General features: G+C 38.6%; 1 protein-coding gene across 1 annotated transcript in view; it reads left to right on the top strand.

The window, feature by feature from the left end:
• Window positions 1-18,875, top strand: part of LOC126470407 (polyamine-transporting ATPase 13A3-like) — a 287,566-nt gene extending 268,691 nt beyond the window's left edge. Inside the window, exons 19-21 of the mRNA XM_050098255.1 lie at window positions 6,129-6,277; window positions 10,341-10,525; window positions 14,770-18,875. Coding sequence (XP_049954212.1) covers window positions 6,129-6,277; window positions 10,341-10,525; window positions 14,770-14,907 — 472 coding nt within the window. The 3' untranslated portion in view covers window positions 14,908-18,875. The remainder of the gene's footprint in view (window positions 1-6,128; window positions 6,278-10,340; window positions 10,526-14,769) is intronic.
• The last annotated feature ends 269 nt before the right edge of the window (window positions 18,876-19,144 follow it).

Below are 19,144 nucleotides of genomic sequence, written 5' to 3'. Positions count from 1 at the left end.
TTGTTTCCAATTACAAAATGGCACCTTGTTGTTACAAACTGTCAGTGCCCTCCAGGCACAAAAATTCCTGCGTACTTCATTGCCACACACCTTCCCTGTCCGGGTGGAAGCGACCACACTTTAAATTCATCATGTGCGGTGGTTTATACATGCTACCTTGACAGATTGTCCGACGAGGAAATTCAAAACTACCTGTCTGACCAGGGCATAACGGCTGTTCATCGAGTCATGAAAAGGGTTGACAAGGACTTGGTTCCAACCCGTACTGTCTTCTTGGCATTTAACAGAGTTCAACTTCCATCGAACATAAAAGCGGGCTATGAGATAATTTCCATTCGCCCTTACATCCCAAACCCTACACGTTGCTATCGGTGTCAGCGGTTCAATCGCACCAGCCAGTCATGTTCTATTCCGGCCAAATGCGTTACGTGTGGCAAGGATGCCCATGACGGTGCTTGTCCACCTCCATTCCCTCGTTGTATCAACTGTATGGGTGATCACGTTGCTTCCTCTAGAGATTGCCCCATTTTCAAAGACGAAAGGCTCATTCAGGAAATCAGAGTGAAGGAAAAGATGTTGACCTTTGCTGCTCGAAAGTTATTCGCCAGTCGAAAGGCCACTGTGCCACACACAGGTCACTACAGCACTGTCCTTGCCTCTCCTCGGCCTACAAAGGAGGCAGCCACGCAGACTTGTTTATCTCACCTTTAGTTCCACGCTCATGAGATCAGCCAGTGCAAAGATCGTCCATTCAACCTCCCCACTATCACCTACTCCTTCTATCGCTCACCCTTCACTGGGTTCTGCTAAATCACGAGCCCCAAAATCAGACACCCGGACTTCCAAAAAAGAACCTACTCGTGAAGATTTTTTTACATACCCCGACTTCACAACCATCGATTCCTCCCTCATCTCAACGTCCTGTCTCCAAGAAGGCTAACAAGAAACCCAGTTCCTCTCCTTCTCTGCCACGGCATGTCTCATCTACAGCACCACCTGGCGGTAACTGCTCCCGGCCATCATCTGTGTCGCCAAGGCATGCAGCTGGCAGCCGATCAACCGGCCGCTCGCTGGTGGCAGGAGCTGCTCCCAAACAACCTATGGATCAGGATGTTCTGCCTTCGGCTGAATGCTGTTCCACGCTGTCGGCCGTAGGCTCTAGCAGTCGTTGAGTTGAGGGCAACCTTGGCCACGTTCTTCCCTTTTCTGTCCACCCTTTGTCCATTATCCATTGAAATATCCGTGGCATTTGAACCAATTGGGATGAACTGTCGATCCTCTTACGATCCTACTTGCTGCTCATCTTCTGTCTTAAGGAAACAAAGCTGCGTACCCACCATCGCTTTGTTTTCCCTCATTTTCAGTCAGTCTGATTTGATCTCCCCTCTGTTGAAGGCACTCCAGCACATGGAGGACTCATGATTCTTCTCCATGATACTTTCTATTATCACCCAATCCCCTTAAACACTTCCTTCCAAGCTGTCACTGTCCGTCTTTCCCATTCTGGATACACCTTCACTCTTTGTACTGTATACGTTCCATTGTCCACACCAATGGCAAGAGCTGATCTCCTTCATCTTCTTGGTCACCTTCTGCCCCCCTATTTGCTGATTGGGGACTTCAATGCCCACCACCCGCTTTGGGGATCTCCGCGTCCTTGTCCGCGTGGCTCACTATTGATACACGTCTTCCACCAAGCGGATCTTGTTTGCCTCAACACTGGGGACCCTACATTTTTTTCTGCCTCCATGACAAATTTCTATCATATGGACCTTTCGGTCAGTACTGTTCCGCTAGCTTGGCACTTTGAATGGTTCGCTCTTGCTGATACACACTTGAGTGACCACTTTCCATGTATCCTTAGATTGCAGCCACAACTGCCATATATGCACCCGAAATGCTGGAAGTTTGCCCAAGCCGATTGGACACTTTTTTCGTCTCTAGTGACATTCGATGACAGTCACTTTCCTAGCGTCGACGATGAGGTCATTCATATTTCAGAAGTTATTCTTACAGCCGCGGAACGTTCAATACCTCGCACCTCCGATTTGCCCCGGCGACCCCCAGTTCCTTGGTGGAACAAGGCTTGCTGTGATGCAATACGTGAGCGGCGACGTGCTCTTCGCGTTTTCCGCAACCATCCTACTTTGGCCAACTGTAACCGCTATAAGCAGTTCCGTGCGCGATGCTGTCGCGTCATCTGCGGTAGCAAGAAGTGTAGGTGGGACTTCTTTACTAGCTCATTTAACACCTTCACTCCCTCCTCGAAAGTTTGAAGTCGGATTCGACGATTATTTGGCGCGCCTATTTTCTCCCTGGTCTCTGGGCTCACTGTCGCACATAATACCTTAGTAGACCCTGTCGCAATTTCTGACTCATTGGGTCAACACTTTGCTGAGATTTCGAGCTCTTCAAACTACCCAACAGCTTTTCTCCCAAAGAAACGTGCAGCGGAAGTGCGATCTCTTGCTTTCTCCTCTCAAAATCGAAAAGCTATAATACGGCTTTCTCCATGCGGGAACTCCAACATGCACTCTCTTCTCGCTCTTCCCCCCCAAGACCGGATGGTATCCACATCCAAATGTTGCTGCATTTATCGTACCATAGTCTGTGCTACCTCCTTTGCCTTTATAATCGAAATTTGGACTGACAGTACTTTTCCCAGAAGATGGCGGGAAGCTATTGTCGTTCCTGTTCCGAAACCTGGAAAGGACAAACATCTCCCCTCTAGCTATCGCCCCATTTCTCTCACGAGTAGTGTATGTAAGGTTTTGGAGCGTATGGTGGCTGGAGTCTCGAAGTCTCTTAACACCTGCCCAATGCGCTTTCCGAAAGCAACGTTCTGCAGTTGACCATCTTGTTGCTCTCTCCACGTATATTATGAACAATTTTCTCAGGAAACACCAAACAGTAGCAATATTTTTTGACCTGGAGAGAGCATACGATACCTGTTGGAGGACAGGCATTCTGCGCACACTGTTCTCTTGGGGCTTTCCAGGTCGGCTGCCCCTTTTTATCCATGAATTTATGACAGAGCGCACATTTAAAGTGAGAGTGAACACTACTCTCTCCGGTACTTTCTCCCAAGAAAACAGGGTACCCCAGGGCTCCGTGCTAAGTGTTGTACTGTTTTCCATTGCCATAGATCCAGTTATGGAGTGTCTCCTTCCCGATGTCTCGGGCTCCCTTTTTGTGGACGATTTTGCGATTTCATACAGCTTTCAACGGACCAGCCTTCTTGAACGACGTCTTCAAGGATGTCTCGATCGCCTCCACTCTTGGAGCATCGAAACTGGCTTCTGCTTGTCTCCCAGTAAGACTGTTTGTGTCAATTTTTTGCGTTGTACAGATTTTCTTCTGCCTTCCTTACATCTAGGCCCTGTCAACCTTCCATTCGCGGACATCGCTAAATTCTTGGGTCTTATGTTTGACAGCAAACTGTGCTGTTCCCCCCCATGTTTCCTATCTTTCGGCTCGCTGTCTGCGATCCCTTAACACCCTCCATGTTCTGAATGGTACCTCCTGGGAAGTAGACCGAGTGGTCCTTCTGCGCCTCTATCGTGCCTTAGTGTGCTCGAAATTGGACTATGGAAGCACAGTTTACTCCTCTGCTCGGCCGTCTATTCTTTGGCGTCTCGACTCTGTCCTCCACTGTGGGTTACGTTTAGCGTCTGGAGCTTTTTACACCAGCCCTGTGGAAAGCCTTAATGCTGAGACTGCTGAACCTCCACTGCCCAATCGGCGAGCAGTCCTTCTGAGTCTTTATAGTAGCCATCTGTCTTCCATGCCTGCTAATCCAGCCCATGACATTTTTTTTGACGCCTCCTTCGATTTAGGGTATGCAGGCTGCCCTTCCCCTCTACTACCACCGGGAGTCCGCTTCCGTCAACTGCTATGTTCTCTTTCCTTCCACTTTCCTAAAACTTTCTTGACAACTTGAGGTACAGCAGCACCTTGGCTCCAGCCCCAGACCTGCCTGCTCTGTGACCTTTGTCAGTTTCCCAAGGATGGTACCCCTTATCTTGTTTATCGTCGGGCATTTGCTGCACTGTGTGCACAAATGAGGGATACCACATTTATCTACACTGATGGCTCAAAAACATCATTTGGTGTTGGGAGTGCGTATGTTGTTGGCGACACCCCTCATTGATTTCGGCTTCCCGACCAGTGTTCCAATTTTACTGCAGAGCTTTATGCTGTTCTCCAGGCTGTCCAATGCATCCCGTCACCATCAGTGGCTACAGTATATTATATGCTCAGATTTGCTCAGCTCTCTCCTCAGTCTCCAAGCTCTCTACCTGTCCACCCTCTGGTCCACCGGATTCAGGACTGCCTCCACTTGGGGGGAATCTCTGTGGCGTTCCTCTGGATCCCAGGACATGTTGGTATCTGTGGAAATGAGGCGACTGATATAGCAGCCAAGGTTGCAGTCTCTCTTCCTCAGCCTGCTGTTTGCATGGTTCCCTTCCCTGATCTACAGAGTGTTTTATGTCGTTGTGTTGCTCTTCTATGGCACACACATTGGTCGACACTTCGTAATAATAAATTGTGGGAAGTGAAAGCTCTTTCCTGTGCTTGGACCTCCTCCTCCCAAACTCGTCGTCTGGAGGAGGTAATTTTAATTAGACTCCGAATAGGGCAATGTCTTTTTAGCCATCGACATCTTTTAAGTGGCGATCCTCCCCCGCTTTGTCCCCACTGCTCTCAACTGTGGATGGTGAGACATGTTTTACTTGAGTGCCCCTATTTTACTCCGTTACGCTCCCGTCTACAGCTGTCGCCTGATATATCTTCCATTTTAGCAGATGACACGCGCTCAGCCGATCGCGTTCTCGAGTTTATTAGTGTCAGTGAGTTGATGTCAGTCATTTGAAGCTCTTTTTGGGGACAAACAACTCCATTCTATAGTGGTTTTTTAAGCTTTTCTTCTGTTTTTAGTTTCCCCACCTTTTTTGAGTTTCGCTCCCATTTCTGCTGGTTTCCAGTTTGGTTTTTTACCTTTTCCTAAGTCACAGATCAGGAGCTAATGACCATAGCAGTTTTGCACCCTAAAACCACAAAAAAAAAAAACACCCACACAAGTCTGGCAGATGGAGCCTACATATTTAGGCATGACATTAAGCTGTATGTGAAAGTCAGATGGGGTTAGTATGATAGGGTAGGCATGTGAGGTTATCATTCACCATTGTATATTACAAGTAGTCACGTTTTTTACTTGTTATATGTAATGATTAGTCAAATAATAGAGAGAGACTCTTAGAAAAATTTAAAATCTAAAACCTTTTTAAAATTAATTTCCATGAATAGAGTCAGGCTGCGCTGCTGTAAGGTGGGATGATATTGCAGGACACTCTTGTAGATCAATTGCAATTTTAAATATGTGTCACTAAAGATTACCTGCTTGTACAGCTTAATATACAGTGCACTAACTTACAAGGCAAAGAGATGATCTTGATCTGGACCTCCCCATACAAAAATTTATATCTGGAGCCTGATGCCCTTCCTGTGACCACAAACTCTAGTTACTGATTTAGATAAACATTGTGCTGTGTATATTTGTGTTGTTAATATTCTGCTTTTGAGTTTGAAGTGGGAAAAAAGTAACATTTTACTTTACTGGTGTGGAAAATTGCCAGAAACCACACTCACGGTGGTAGATGTAAGAGATCAATTGTTGTTGAAACAGCTCATGAATTCAGTTTGGATCTCCTTGTCATGCAAGGCAGTCTGCTCTTCATTTTAAGCTATACAAGATGGTTCAAACAGGGTTATCACATCTGGAACAACAGAATGAGATCCGCAATATTAATATTTCACAATAAAAACATAAATGTTACTGTTTTGGATTCTGATTTTTCCTCTTTTCCTCATGACAGTCTTTCTTGAACAAAGATTGTAGATCAATGAATTTGTGAGGCTGGATCTGCCGTTCTAAAGAACTTGGAAAACAAGGCTTATTTTTAACTATGTTTGTTCTACACACCACAGTCTGCATTGCATCTTTTAAATGTGCATATTTTTTATGTGTTGTTTTTTATTCTTAGTCTTCAAATTGAAATGTAAGTAATCTTCTACAAGTTTTCTACAGATAGCTTTTCCTGTAATTAATTTGCATTATTTTTCTACAGGTTTGTGCCCATTGATCCTTCAACACCGGGGGAGCATATTTTGTCTTGGGAAAATACGACAGTATTTTGTACAAGTTGTTTTCAGTATTTAGTACTTGCAGCATTATTTTCAAAAGGCCGTCCACATCGTACACCATTTTACACAAACTGTAAGTTTTAAAGGCTCAATACATGTTTATTATGGTATATATAAATAATGGGAAGACTGAAGGTAACCAGTTGATGCACTGAGTGATTGACAAGCACATAAACAAAATTCAAATCTCCGTAAGTGTTAGGACAATGTGCCTGTCATTAGCTCAACAATACAGTGAGTAGATACCACCCTACACAGAACTTTCCAGTATTGTATAATTTTATCTTTGTGTTCTCTGGTTATTTGTTTTGGTGTTCAGTGGTGTTAAGTGACAGAAAATTATGCCAAATGCAGCTCTTTATTCTGTCTTAAAATCTTGCTGCTTTGTGTGCTTTGTGCAAAAGAATCTCCATGGACAATTCAAATGAGCAAGTACAGAAACTAGCACTCAATTTAAGGGCACACTGTGCTAATAACAAAATATATTTTTGAAAGATGTGCCATTGCATTGATGCATGTGACTTGCATGCCAAAAATGCAGCACTTTATTTTTGCACCTCAATCTGTAAGTTATTGCAAGCTACATAAACTGCCTTGTTCATTGTCTTATTATTTCTTTTGTTACGTTCTTTTGAGATTTTCACATGCTTGTTTTGATGAATGGATTGCAAAAATATCAGAACAAGAAATTAGTTTCACAGATGTCTTACCAAATAGTTGTCGAGAGAGAGAGAGAGAGAGAGAGAGAGAGAGAGAGAGAGAGAGAGAGAGAGAGAGATTGTCTGTTAATTATACTTGTCACATGTGGTCTGTTGATTGATTTACTTCAGGCAGCATTATTAAGTGCACTGTTTATTTAGGTATAGAGAAATGACTTATCTTAATTTCAAATATACAATTGATTTCTGTCTCAAATCTATATAAATCTTACAGTGATACAATGCAGGATGATCAGTGGAAGTTCAGTTTGTATAAAGTTATAACATTTAGGTGCTGACTGATAAGTTCATAAATCAGTGCTGGCAAATGGCTGGATGATGGCAATACCATGGCCATTTCCTTCCCTTGTTCTTTTCAGGATGAATTAGTTCTCCATCTGTAATGACCTCACTATAAGTGGAGAAGCTGCCTCTCTCCTCTTCCTCATTTTGCACTCCCTCACAAAAATTCATAAACATACCATATACTCTCACAGCCGTGATAGTGTGTGGATCAGACAACAAAGTCTCTCTTTACAAACTATTTAATTAGTTAATCACAGTTAGAATTTTTAAATTTGTCAGTTGATGATCTTCTGTAAGGGAGTTACTGAAATTATTTGTTGTTTAGTGTAAATGGGCTCCAAAATTTACCTAAAACATAAATATAATCTTATTTTCATTAAAATAGTTGTAAATATCTGCCTGAACAAGAAAAAGTGTCTTGGACACTCACCTTGTAAATAAAGCTGTCATAAATGTAATCATATGCTCCCATGAATGGGGTTATGATAATGACTTTCAACTGTAGTGTAAACAACTCTTGGAAGGCTGTCGTAAGTCATCTGGCAGTCTTCATTAGAGTGCCTCCACATTTCATGTTTTGCAACTTCATTTACAGACCAGAATGTAACATACCACTCTTGATAGAGGATACTTGATATCAGTAGCATTTATTGCTCTTCCTATTACATTTATAATAGTGCATGGTAGAAATGGTTGCCTTTAAACTCCTGTATTACTTTTATCACCATTATCCATTATCAGTAATATATGAGTTCCCATTTTGTGATTATATAAACTGTGCAATCCATCAACAGTATTTTCTTCACAAATATATCCTTCCTTGAATTTGAATCTGGAACACTTGGTGTGTAAACTATTCTGTGGCACTCTAAGAACATGTTAGTGGCATATAGATTGGTGTATTTGAGAATTTCATTATTTTTCTTATTGTGCGTAATATTCAGTACGTAGACTAGTGACCAGAAGTGGTGTGTAACCAGGAAATGAAGTTGTGTCTCCTGAAAAGGATGTCAGGTGTGTTACAAAGAAACATAAAGCTTAATGATATGGCGTTTGGCATACAGCAGTGTCCAACATTTGTAATTAGTGCAAGGGGGAAACTGGAAAGCCCTTGCCATGAAAACAAAACAATTAATAGAGGATATATTTATTCCTACCTTCCCACATCCTTGGTAATTAGAATGAATTCTCTACTAGGTGGCTCAAGAGTATTGGCAATCCCTCCCATTCCTGATCAGGAGCTTGTGAATGTCTGGTAGAGCCCTTGATGACAGGAGACTGCCTGCTGTTTCACCATCCCAGAGCACTCCAGACAAGATTCAGATTCCTTGTCAGCCAGTCTACATGAGGATAACTTCACCCTGAGAAATTCATCCACTTCAGCAGCTCAGTGTGGATGGATAGTATTTGTCAACCGCAAACAGAGATGTGACACACTGCAGATCCATTCACTGTGAAGTCTCTTGACACCAAGACACCACCATCCCTACCCCAATAAACTGATCTTTGCTTGATATTATTGTGATTTTACTGGGTGTCATTTTCCCTCCTAGGGAGATGCTTGACGAGCATCATTCTTCCAGTTGCAGTTGGATTCATTTATAAAAAGAACATACCTCTATTGTCATAGTTCTATCTCAGTTCTTAAAAGTTCACAGTAAAGAAGTCTACTTCTGTCCTGCCATGAACTGTATTTTAGGCATTCTAGCCAGTTTCTAAGAGCCTTGGATACATAATTTGTCAGAAATACACCTTTAGATGCTTGGAGGTCAATGAAAAATTGTTTTCCAAACATCCCTCTACTTTTCCACACAGGTAAGGCTAGACATCTGTCCAGTTTTTGGAGTGATTACTCTTAGTCAACTTTGTACTGCCTATAATAAACACTTTCTTCAAATTACACTCCTCAGCACATTCAATACTCGGAGATTATGGTGTCTGTTGGACCAGCATCAAGGCACCTGAGAATTCCGCCCTGAATAAAAGAGTTTAAAAGACATTGTTTGTGGCATTATACAGCCAGTGATACTAAATGGCTACACTTCACTTACAACGAAAGTATAAACACAACTGAGGCACCATGTACTGCTTTAATTTTCTCTGAGTCATGCATATTTCATGTTTGGAGTACTCTGCTTTAATACAAATAGACACATGCCCATTTTGTGAGCGAATCTGGATCATTGACACTGATTTACTTATGTTTCTCTTTCCATTTTCCTCCTTCCATGCTTAAGCTTAACTTTTGGATATTGTCAATAACATAGTCATTAGAAATGAATCAGTAGCCCAGTTTGACAAGAATGAGGGAAGAAATCTCTACCTCAGGAAGAAATTGATTGTTGAAGAAACCATAAAGAGAATGTAATCTAGAAAATTAGGCAGGCATTGAAACCACACTCCTCCTTAATGTAAGTCTTCTGTCTTGAGCATTGCACCATCTTGCTTAGTAAAAGTAGTCTTTCATGTGCCATGGTGTTCCTTTGTTTTAGGGTCCTTCATTAGAATTTGTTGAGCATCTCTATAACACAGTTAGTTAGCCACACACAGCTTATTTGCTATTTTCAGCCTCCTAACCATTCTTACTTAATACAGTCCCGTGTAGATGACCAACCAAAGTGTGGGTAATACAAACGTCATGCTAGACACATCTATTTATTACATTTGATAATGAACATCTTGTTATACAGCATAAGCTGCACTTCAAATGTATTTACTTGTCAGACCAGTATTCAGGCATACAGCTTATGAGCCGTGGTGTATACTGTGCCCATCTGTATCAGATGACGTGTGTGTCATATTAAAATGTTAAAAATTTATCATCTCTGTAATATGCAGATCATCATTTGTACATATCATGAAATTTTGAATTATTAAATAGAATGAGAATGGGCATCTCTTTAAAATATAACATTTATCACAGTTGAGTTGTATCTTGTAACAGTTCTCCCTATAAATTACTCTCTCTTATTGGGCTGCTCTTGTGCAAGATTTATTTTCTCTTTGAATGGCTATATAGGACTATTTTATCTATGTTAGAGTTTCATATTTGTGTTACAGATAACTATATACCATTTATAATTTTGATATTTGTTTTCCTGAAAAGAATTATCACTTACTGTTCTCGTTTAGGTCTGTTAACAACATTACTCATAACACTTGGCAGTTTTACTACATGGTTGTTAGTGTATCCCTTAAAACCAGTGGCAGAGTTTTTTGAAGTGGAATCACTTTCAGATGTTGAAGGTCAGCAGATGTATAGATTATATCTACTGGGATTTTCTGCAGTTCACATGATCTTAGCATTCCTTGTGGAGGTAAGAAACTTTTACATCATTTAATTTGTATTTTGTATGGATGTATTTTGTTTTTTTGCTATAGAAGCTGTTTAGTAAAAAGGCATAACTGAACGGTGAATAGAGTAATTTTGTGTGAAGTAATGGTGAATGCATTCATATTTTAAGTACAAAATAAATGAGAGGGAAAGATTTGAAGGTGTCCTATATAGTGGCTGAACAGTTGTACTTAACAGAGAAATATGTCTTGCTCAGTCTCGCAGTATTAAATGCTGTGATAAGGAAAACAAAAATTTGTATCATTTTAGTAGTTTTCTAATACACTGTTTTGATATGTGGGACAGGTTCATAAATGGCTATCAACTGATACGTATTAGTATTTACAATTATATTATTACATACATTGAGGCACAAAAATAGCAGTAGAGCAAAGTAAATTAACTAAATTTTTCCATAATCATTAGATAAGCACCCCTTATTTTTATCTATTCTGGGAAAAGAGTACAGTAAAATATGGAAATAGTGGTATTCCTCACAAATATCATCCCCCCCCCCCTCTCTCTCTCTCTCTCTCTCTCTCTCTCTCTCTCTCTCTCTCTCTCTCTCTCTCTCTCTCTCACCCCCCCCCCTCCCCCCGCTCTTCCTTTGAGTCATCCTCAATTATTTGCGGGATGTATTCCAATCTCTGTCTTCCGCTACAGTTTTTACCCTCTACAGCTCCCTGTAGTACAATGGATGTCCTATCATCCTGTCTCTTCTTCTTATGAGTGTTTTCCATACATTTCTTTCCTCTCCAATTCTACGCAGAACATCCTCATTCCTTACCTTATCAGTCCACCTAATTTTCAATGTTCATTTGTAGCACCACTTCTCAAATGATTAGATTCTCATCTGTTCTGGTTTTTCCACAGTACACGTTTCACTACCATATAATGCTATGCTCCAAACATGTATTCTCAAGAAATTTCTTCTTCAAATTAAGGCCTATGTTTGATACTAGTAGACTTCTCTTGGCCACAAATGTCCTTTTTGCCAGTGCTAGTCTGCTTTTGATGTCCTCCTTGCTCTGTCTGTCTTTCATCATTTTACTGCCTAGGTAGCATAATTCCTTAACTTAATCTACTTTGTGACCATCAATCTTGATAAGTTTCTTGCTGTTCTCATTTCTGCTACTTATCATTACTTTCGTCTTTCTTCGATTTACTCTCCGTCTGTAGTTGTACTCATTAGACTGTCCATTCCATTCAGCAGATCATTTAATTCTTCTTCACTTTCACTGAGAATAGCAATCTCATCAGCGAATCTTATCATTGATATCCTTTCACCTTGAATTTTATGTCCACTCTTTAACCTTTCTTTTATTTCTGTCATCACTTCTTCGATGTACAGATTGAACAGACTACATCCCTGTTTTACACAATTTTTAATCTGTGCGTTTCGTTTATGGTCATCCACTCATATTATTCCCTCTTGGTTCTTGTACAACCTGTATATCACCGTCTTTCCCTTTAGCATACCCCTATTTTCCTCAGAATTTTGCACTATTTGACGTTGTTGAACTCTTTCCAGGTCAACAGATTTTATGAACGTATCTTGGTTTTTCTGTAGTCTTGTTTACATTATCAACAACAACATTAGAATTACACCTCTGGTGCTTTTACCTTTCCTAGAGCCAAACTAATCGCCATCTGACAAATGCGCACTTTTCTTTTCCAGTCTTGTGTATCTTATTCTCATCAAAAACTTGGATTCATGAGCTGTTAAGGCGATGATGCGATAATTCTTACACTTGTCAGCTCTTGCAGTCTTCAGAATTGTGTGGGTGATTTTTTTTTGTCCCATCTACTATTCTCCTTTTACACAGAAATCAGTGGAAACAGTAATTTGTATTTATGCAATAAAAAGATCTGACATGCATAACACATTAATAATGGAAGTAGTTTGATAAAAAAACACCTTTGGTCTCGCTGCTGATAATGTGATATTTCAATTGATCACATTATAGTGACCATCAGTAGAGCATCAAGGACTGAAGAAGACTTCCCTCAACCTGAAATTTATTGGCTCGCTGTGTCAATTGCATGCATGCATTAAGATAATGGTGGTAGACTGACCACACTAACCTGTGGGCAGAACCCTCAGTGATGGAATTGTGGAACTCAGCTGTCCTCAGGGTTGTCACTCCTCATGGCCATTGGCATACTCTACCTTCTTCATCTGTAGAAAATTGTGTAAATGAAAGGGGGCCCATGCATTATCCAACTGGTAGCCAATATCAAATTTAATCAGATTTTATACCATGCATATTCCCATGGATTTTTTAAAATAATGGAGTCCCAATATGATGTAGCTGTGGTGAAAATGATTGTTTTATCATACTGCATTGATTGTCTGAATGGAGAAACAGTGTTCAGCAATAGCATTGGTTCCATAAGACAAGTACAGCACTGATGTTCAGTACAGTACTCTTCCATGTGGTGCATGACTGACTGTGTAAGCCATACCACATTGGCAAGATTTTTGTGGATTCTGGCCTGCTGCAATAACAAATCATACTTCACTGATCCCTGAAGGTCTGAAATGTTAGAGTGTGGGTGGAAAACCACTTTAACCTGAAATTTCCTGGAGGATTCTGACTATCTTGAGTGAAATATTGCCAGCGAATGGAAGTAAAGCTGGGGATTTTACTGGTGTGCTATTCTCTTTATCCAGTTCCTAGTTTTTGCCCTTAAGTGACAGTGCCTTGTAAATCTAGTGGCTAGAATATCCATTGTCTTTGGATGGGCAAGCTCTTCAAGCAAACTATCCAGATCCAAGGCTGTGTAAGTTGTGTGTGCCAGTGTTTTAAGCACACTCATAATTTCCAGTGGGTGAATTTTCAAATTAAAGTCCGTATGATTGGGCTTGCAATAAAGTGAACTCTCCAGAGGGCCCTCATTCTTCTGTCTATGGAGCACTTTGAAGAAGGAGCGCTGGAGTCAGCATGTGTGGATGAAAGTATCATAGTGTGGCCACAAGGAGAAGATAAATTAATGGAGTTTTTACATCATATCAACTCCTTTATAAAAATGTTCAGTTCATTATGTAAATAGAGAAAGATGGTTGTCTGACTTCCCTTCTTGGCTTAGTAAAATGAAAGAATGATGGCTCTCTGGGGCATTCAGCTTACTATAAGCCCACTCGTACCAACTTATACTTGCAATAGTTGAGTTTTCATCACCTAATGCACCACATTTTCCTGTTACAAGCATTTGATACCTGATAAGTGATTTTGGAATTACAGCTCACCCTGCAATTCCCTGCTTACAGTGTTCCTTTTGTATTGTTTTGGTGCTGATGAGGTTCGTGAGTACAACATTCAGTTCTGTAGTGACTTTTGCAGCTGTTGTCTTCACAGTTTTCATCACAATTCTCATCACAATTCTCTTCAATACTATCTGTCATCACGATCACCCAACTCACACTTCCATCTGCATTGTGACTTAGTGGATGATGATTTTCCAGTTTCCCTGTATGCGGACGACGGTTCAATCCCGCTTCCGGCCATCCTGATTTAGGTTTTCCGTGTTTTCCCTAAATCTCTTCAGGCAAATGCCGGGATGGTTCCTTTGAAAAGGGCATGGTCGACTTCCTTCCCTAATCCGATGAGACCGATGACCTCGCAGTTTGGTCTCCTCCCCCAACACAACCCAACCCTGTATGCGGTATAAATCTTTGATATGGTGTCTCTTGAAATACAAAACACTTCAGCTACCTTGGTTACGGAAGCACCCACCATATGAGCACCAACAATTTTCCCTAGCTCAAATTCACTTAACGGTGACATAATGCACTCAAAACTACAAAGAATACTGTTCTGACCATGACTGACACTTGCAGTTGAATTGAGGACATTGCACAGGTGACATTCATGGTCAGATACTACAGTGCAACCTGCAGGCTTGGCTAGTATCTGCATGTAGGTTCAGTCATACATTTCTCATGGTGTTTCCATGTATATTGCATTATGAAAAATGAAGCTCATTTAGAGTGCTATTGCAAGCACATAGAATAAAATTTGACAGCAAACATGCCACAATACTAAAATAATGTAAGTTAATGAAGAATCTGTGACAGGTAGCAGTTCCTGTAAAACACATTTATAACATTTTATTGTAGTTGCTACTGTAGAAGCATTCATAGTGAAGTAAAGAGTATTAATTATTTAGAATTTGTTTTGAGGTGCAACATATTTAATCCATGTAGGATTTTTTTTTTTTTTTTAGACCTGTGTGGCAGACAAGAAGTGGATGAAGACATTTCTTCATTGCATCACAAGAAAGCATGAACCAAAAAGTAGATATAAGAAAGTATGTCTTGATATGGCTACTAATGATACGTTGTTAAATTATGTTGATTCGTAGAGACAGCTGAGTAGTGTGTAACTACTCATATCTTACATTTATGTTTTTTCTTTGTTTTATAAAATCTCCAAAGTATTTCAACCACATAGAAACCAAAGAATTTTGGTGTCAAAAATGGGTTGTATTCAAATATTATTTTATAAGAAAGAATTAATATATTATATAGTATTACATGAATCTTTAAATATAAATTTTATGTTGATCAATCAGTGTGAATCTTATAAGTATTTTTAATCTGATTTTGTCAATTTGTTATCATGTTCTGTAGCAAACATATAGTAGCTGTTGAAGTCATTCAGTTGACCTAAGGAAAAAATTTTATTCCATAGAATGCTTATTTTAACTGTGATGATTTCATAACTGTTTGTCGAACATTATGCTCAGTCTTGTCAAGACAGGGCTTGAAAAATCAGATGTTATCCACTTACCAAGTGCTGCCATAATACTTAGAGAGAAAATTATATTCAATTTTGCTGATACATGTTATGTGTTACTTGTGGGTTGTGTATTTACGTCTTTAAAGTCATTATGTTGTAGCTACACAGTGTTCCTGACATTCAGTATTTTCTGTATAGTCAGTTTTAGTGTGATGATATTTTGTTTCTTTTTAAATTATGACTGTGTGTAATTATCAGTATTTACAGAAAAAGGTATTTTTAATCATATGAAAAGCTGCTACTAAACTAAATACTTTTTGTGACTTTAGGGAATCATTCCAAGCTATATCTGTGAGATTTTTAATTTTTGCATGTGTCAGTTTAAAATTCTCTTGATTTATTTTCATGCTAAAATATGTTAGTACTTTTGGGTTCTATTGCTGTATACTTTTTATAAATACTTTAATCAGTTGCTGGAGAAAATTTTGTGGTTATTTTATGTTTCATAGTGTTTATTATCTATCATTTTTAAATGCATATTTTAATTTTCTCTAGCAGTGTGATCATTCATAACAGAAATAAGAAGACCACATGATATGCAAGAAATAGTGTGTTTGTGGAAACTACTAAAACTATAAAAACTATTTTCTTATCATTGTTAGATCTGTATTTATCTGAATTTCAGACACCTGCGCCATCCAGTGTTATATTTTTATTCTGCTCCTGCTCTATTTCATTCTGTTTTCTGCATTTTTGTGTTCAATTTTAATATGTCTTTTTGGTCTTACAGAGTCTTCCTCTGTGCTTTATATCAAGAACTTGTTGGTTAGTGCCATTTTCTTCCGATGATTGAATGCTTGCAGCTTTCAACGTTGGTTATCTGTTTAACCTTATCTGAATCTCTTATACTATATTCCTTGACAATCTAGAATTGTATACATCTTGTGTTCCTTAATGCCATTGTCTTTTTTCATGATGTTGTCAGTATACAACAGTATTACCAACTGACTCTTACATTTTGTCATTGTTTCTGTTCTTCATATCGTTTACTGTAATGTTTGGTAAGTGCAATGAAATTATGTGATGATAGACTGCATGTGTAATATAATATTGTCCAAGTGCTAAAACATAAATACCATTCTACGTCTTTTTGATTCAGCTAAGTATTCTCAATAACTTCATCTAGATAAATAATAATGCATCACCATCTTGCCATTTTTGAATAAGCCTTTTGTTGCTCATGCATTTCAACTTCTGAATCATTCCTACACAACACTTGATCAGAAAGAGATTGGCTTGATTAACCCAAATTTTTGCTGAGTCATGCTGATTGTTGGAAGTTCTAATTTCTAACATTGATCATGTCTTGGTTTTTAAAGTTTTCTCTTTTCCATTGAATTTTTTAGCGATGCTTTATAGTCACCACTAGGCTTAATAGAAGCATAATGTGTTATGTTCAGAGTCCTAGTAAGGCCATATGTAGCCCCTTCATACATGTATAATTTTTTGTCCATTTTTGTGTATGAAATATTCACAGTGTGATTTGAATTGTTTGCAGTAAGGGAAGATTAAATGGCAGGCATAAGGGAAAAAAATTAACAACTAAGTGTTTGGATATGACAATCATTGTAGTCTATGGGTCTACTTCTTTTCCTGATAGTATGTTGTTATTCTTCCTGTTATTGCTGGAATTGTTTCACTCTCCTTTGATACATATTCCAACTATGTGCTCAGTTTTTCTTTCTGTATGTGGAATGAATGTGTGCTGAACATACTGATCTTTCTTATATATCTAAGGGAATTACACTTTCCTGGAGACATAAGAGTCTCAACTTTATCTTTGCTAAACATAGGAGCTGAAGCAATAAATTAAAATTTGTGCATCAGCTGGGACCTTAGCTGTGTGACTACCACAGCTGCATGGACTGCCTAAGTCCAATGCCTTCCCTAGCATAAATGTCAGCCCTTCCTTTTCAAATGGATGAGGAAAAAGGTTTTGAGAAATTTTTAAACTTTTCTTTCAAATACTTAGAAGAAGGAATTCAAAATTTAGTGACTCATAAGATTTTACACAAGGAAAAATTGTGTTTTTATTTGTTCTTATTCTTCTAGAAGCATACTGTTTACATATACACACTTTAATCATCCATGCTGCCCACTGTATCAGGCTTTAGCTAATTGTCAAACAGGTGGGCTATGTGACCACCTCTGCCCCCCACCCCCCTCCCCATTAACTGTTCTAACAATATTGTGATAAATGTTATATTTATGTAGCATGTTGTAACTCATAACTATGGATATTTTCTAGGTGTGTCAAGTTGTTGGTATTATAAGTTCATTCAGATTTTGTCTATATGTGCAAGTTTGAGAGGATCATCTAAAATAAGCTTATGCAATGTAAATGGTGGCTTCTGAGTGGCTTACACCAGTCTTCACTGTGGGAATCTCTGGTTTTTCTAATAGATACAATGCCTGTGAAATGTCTTATGAATAGGTAATTTACAAAGTCATCCTTCTGTTATGTAACGTCATGGTTTGTCAAAAAAGGGATTATCATCCTATGATTTCATGATGGCTAAGTTAAAGGAAGTTTTTTCTGGCAACATTTCATTTCTTCTAAACTTCTTATCACATTGTTTAACAAAAGTGTAATGAAACAGCCCTCCCAAAGGTAATTATTAAAAATGCAATGGCAAAGCATTGCTCAAGGACTTTAATTGAAATTAAATTGACAGAACCAACTGTTAGTAACATTGTTAAGAATATAAGTTAAAAAAACATTGAATGCAAGAGAAAATACTTATAATTCAATTTGTAAATCATTTTCAGTAATGAAAGAGTGCAATAGATTGACTGGCAGCATTGTCATTATGATTCCTGTTTGTTAAATTATCTGAAGCATGGGACTGTTTGATCTTGATTATTTTTGACCTCTCAGTAAAGTGAACATTTCCTTATTGAGGCCTTATCACTGTCTTTTCTAATATTTATGTTTTGTGCATTCAGATAAAAATTAAGGCTTAAATATCCAGTTACTTCTACATTCAATGTTTGCTCTAAGCATAACAAGTTATATTCCACTGCTGCCACTCATCAGGTATGTAAGGACACTCAAAAATTAGAAAAAATTCTAGATATAATCATTGTTGTATGCTAATTTGGTTCATTTGTTGCCCAAAAATCTCTCATAATCTATAAATTCTCAAAGTCAGTTTTTTGTGCAAGAAAATTTGAGGTGTAATTTACTAGGAAAATAGATCAGTGAATTTATGTTAATGAAAATTTGGAAGAAAGGAAATAGCAAACATTTAATCATTTACTAATTTAACTTTCTCTAAGAATATTGAGACATTACTCTTGGATTTTAAGTTCTTACCTATCTCCCCTTTTCCCTTCCTCTTTACTGCATTTTCTGCTTTATGGAGTATTGTCGTTTGTAGTTTCATCAAAATAACGTCGATGTTGTTGCTAGTCTTGATGATGCAATTATTACCCACCTAACACCTGTTTCACTTTTTTTGTTTTTCTCTTAAAAAAAAAACCAATAAATATTTCTTGCAATCAAATGTGTTATAGAAACAGTAAATTAGACAGCAGATTTACTTCTGATATTCCTAAGTATCTCTCAAAAAAGTAAAAACATTGTAAATATTTTTAATTATTATAATTTTTATTATTAATTTTCATTAAAATATCAAGAATCTTTGAGTATCTGTAAGTTGCCAGTTTTGCAACATCCATTGTGCCTCACTATTTACGAGCCTGTTTCCTCTGCAAATCATTGCAGAGTTTACTGTAGACCATGTCCAGTAAATATTAAGACTGACCTATGCTGTATCTCATTTTGATATGTAGTTACT

The sequence above is a fragment of the Schistocerca serialis genome, chromosome 3 (genome assembly GCF_023864345.2).
Source record: "Schistocerca serialis cubense isolate TAMUIC-IGC-003099 chromosome 3, iqSchSeri2.2, whole genome shotgun sequence".
Classification (NCBI taxonomy): Eukaryota; Metazoa; Arthropoda; class Insecta; order Orthoptera; family Acrididae; genus Schistocerca; species Schistocerca serialis.
Note: the sequence above shows the minus strand (reverse complement) of the source record. Positions and strands in the feature narration are given on the sequence as shown.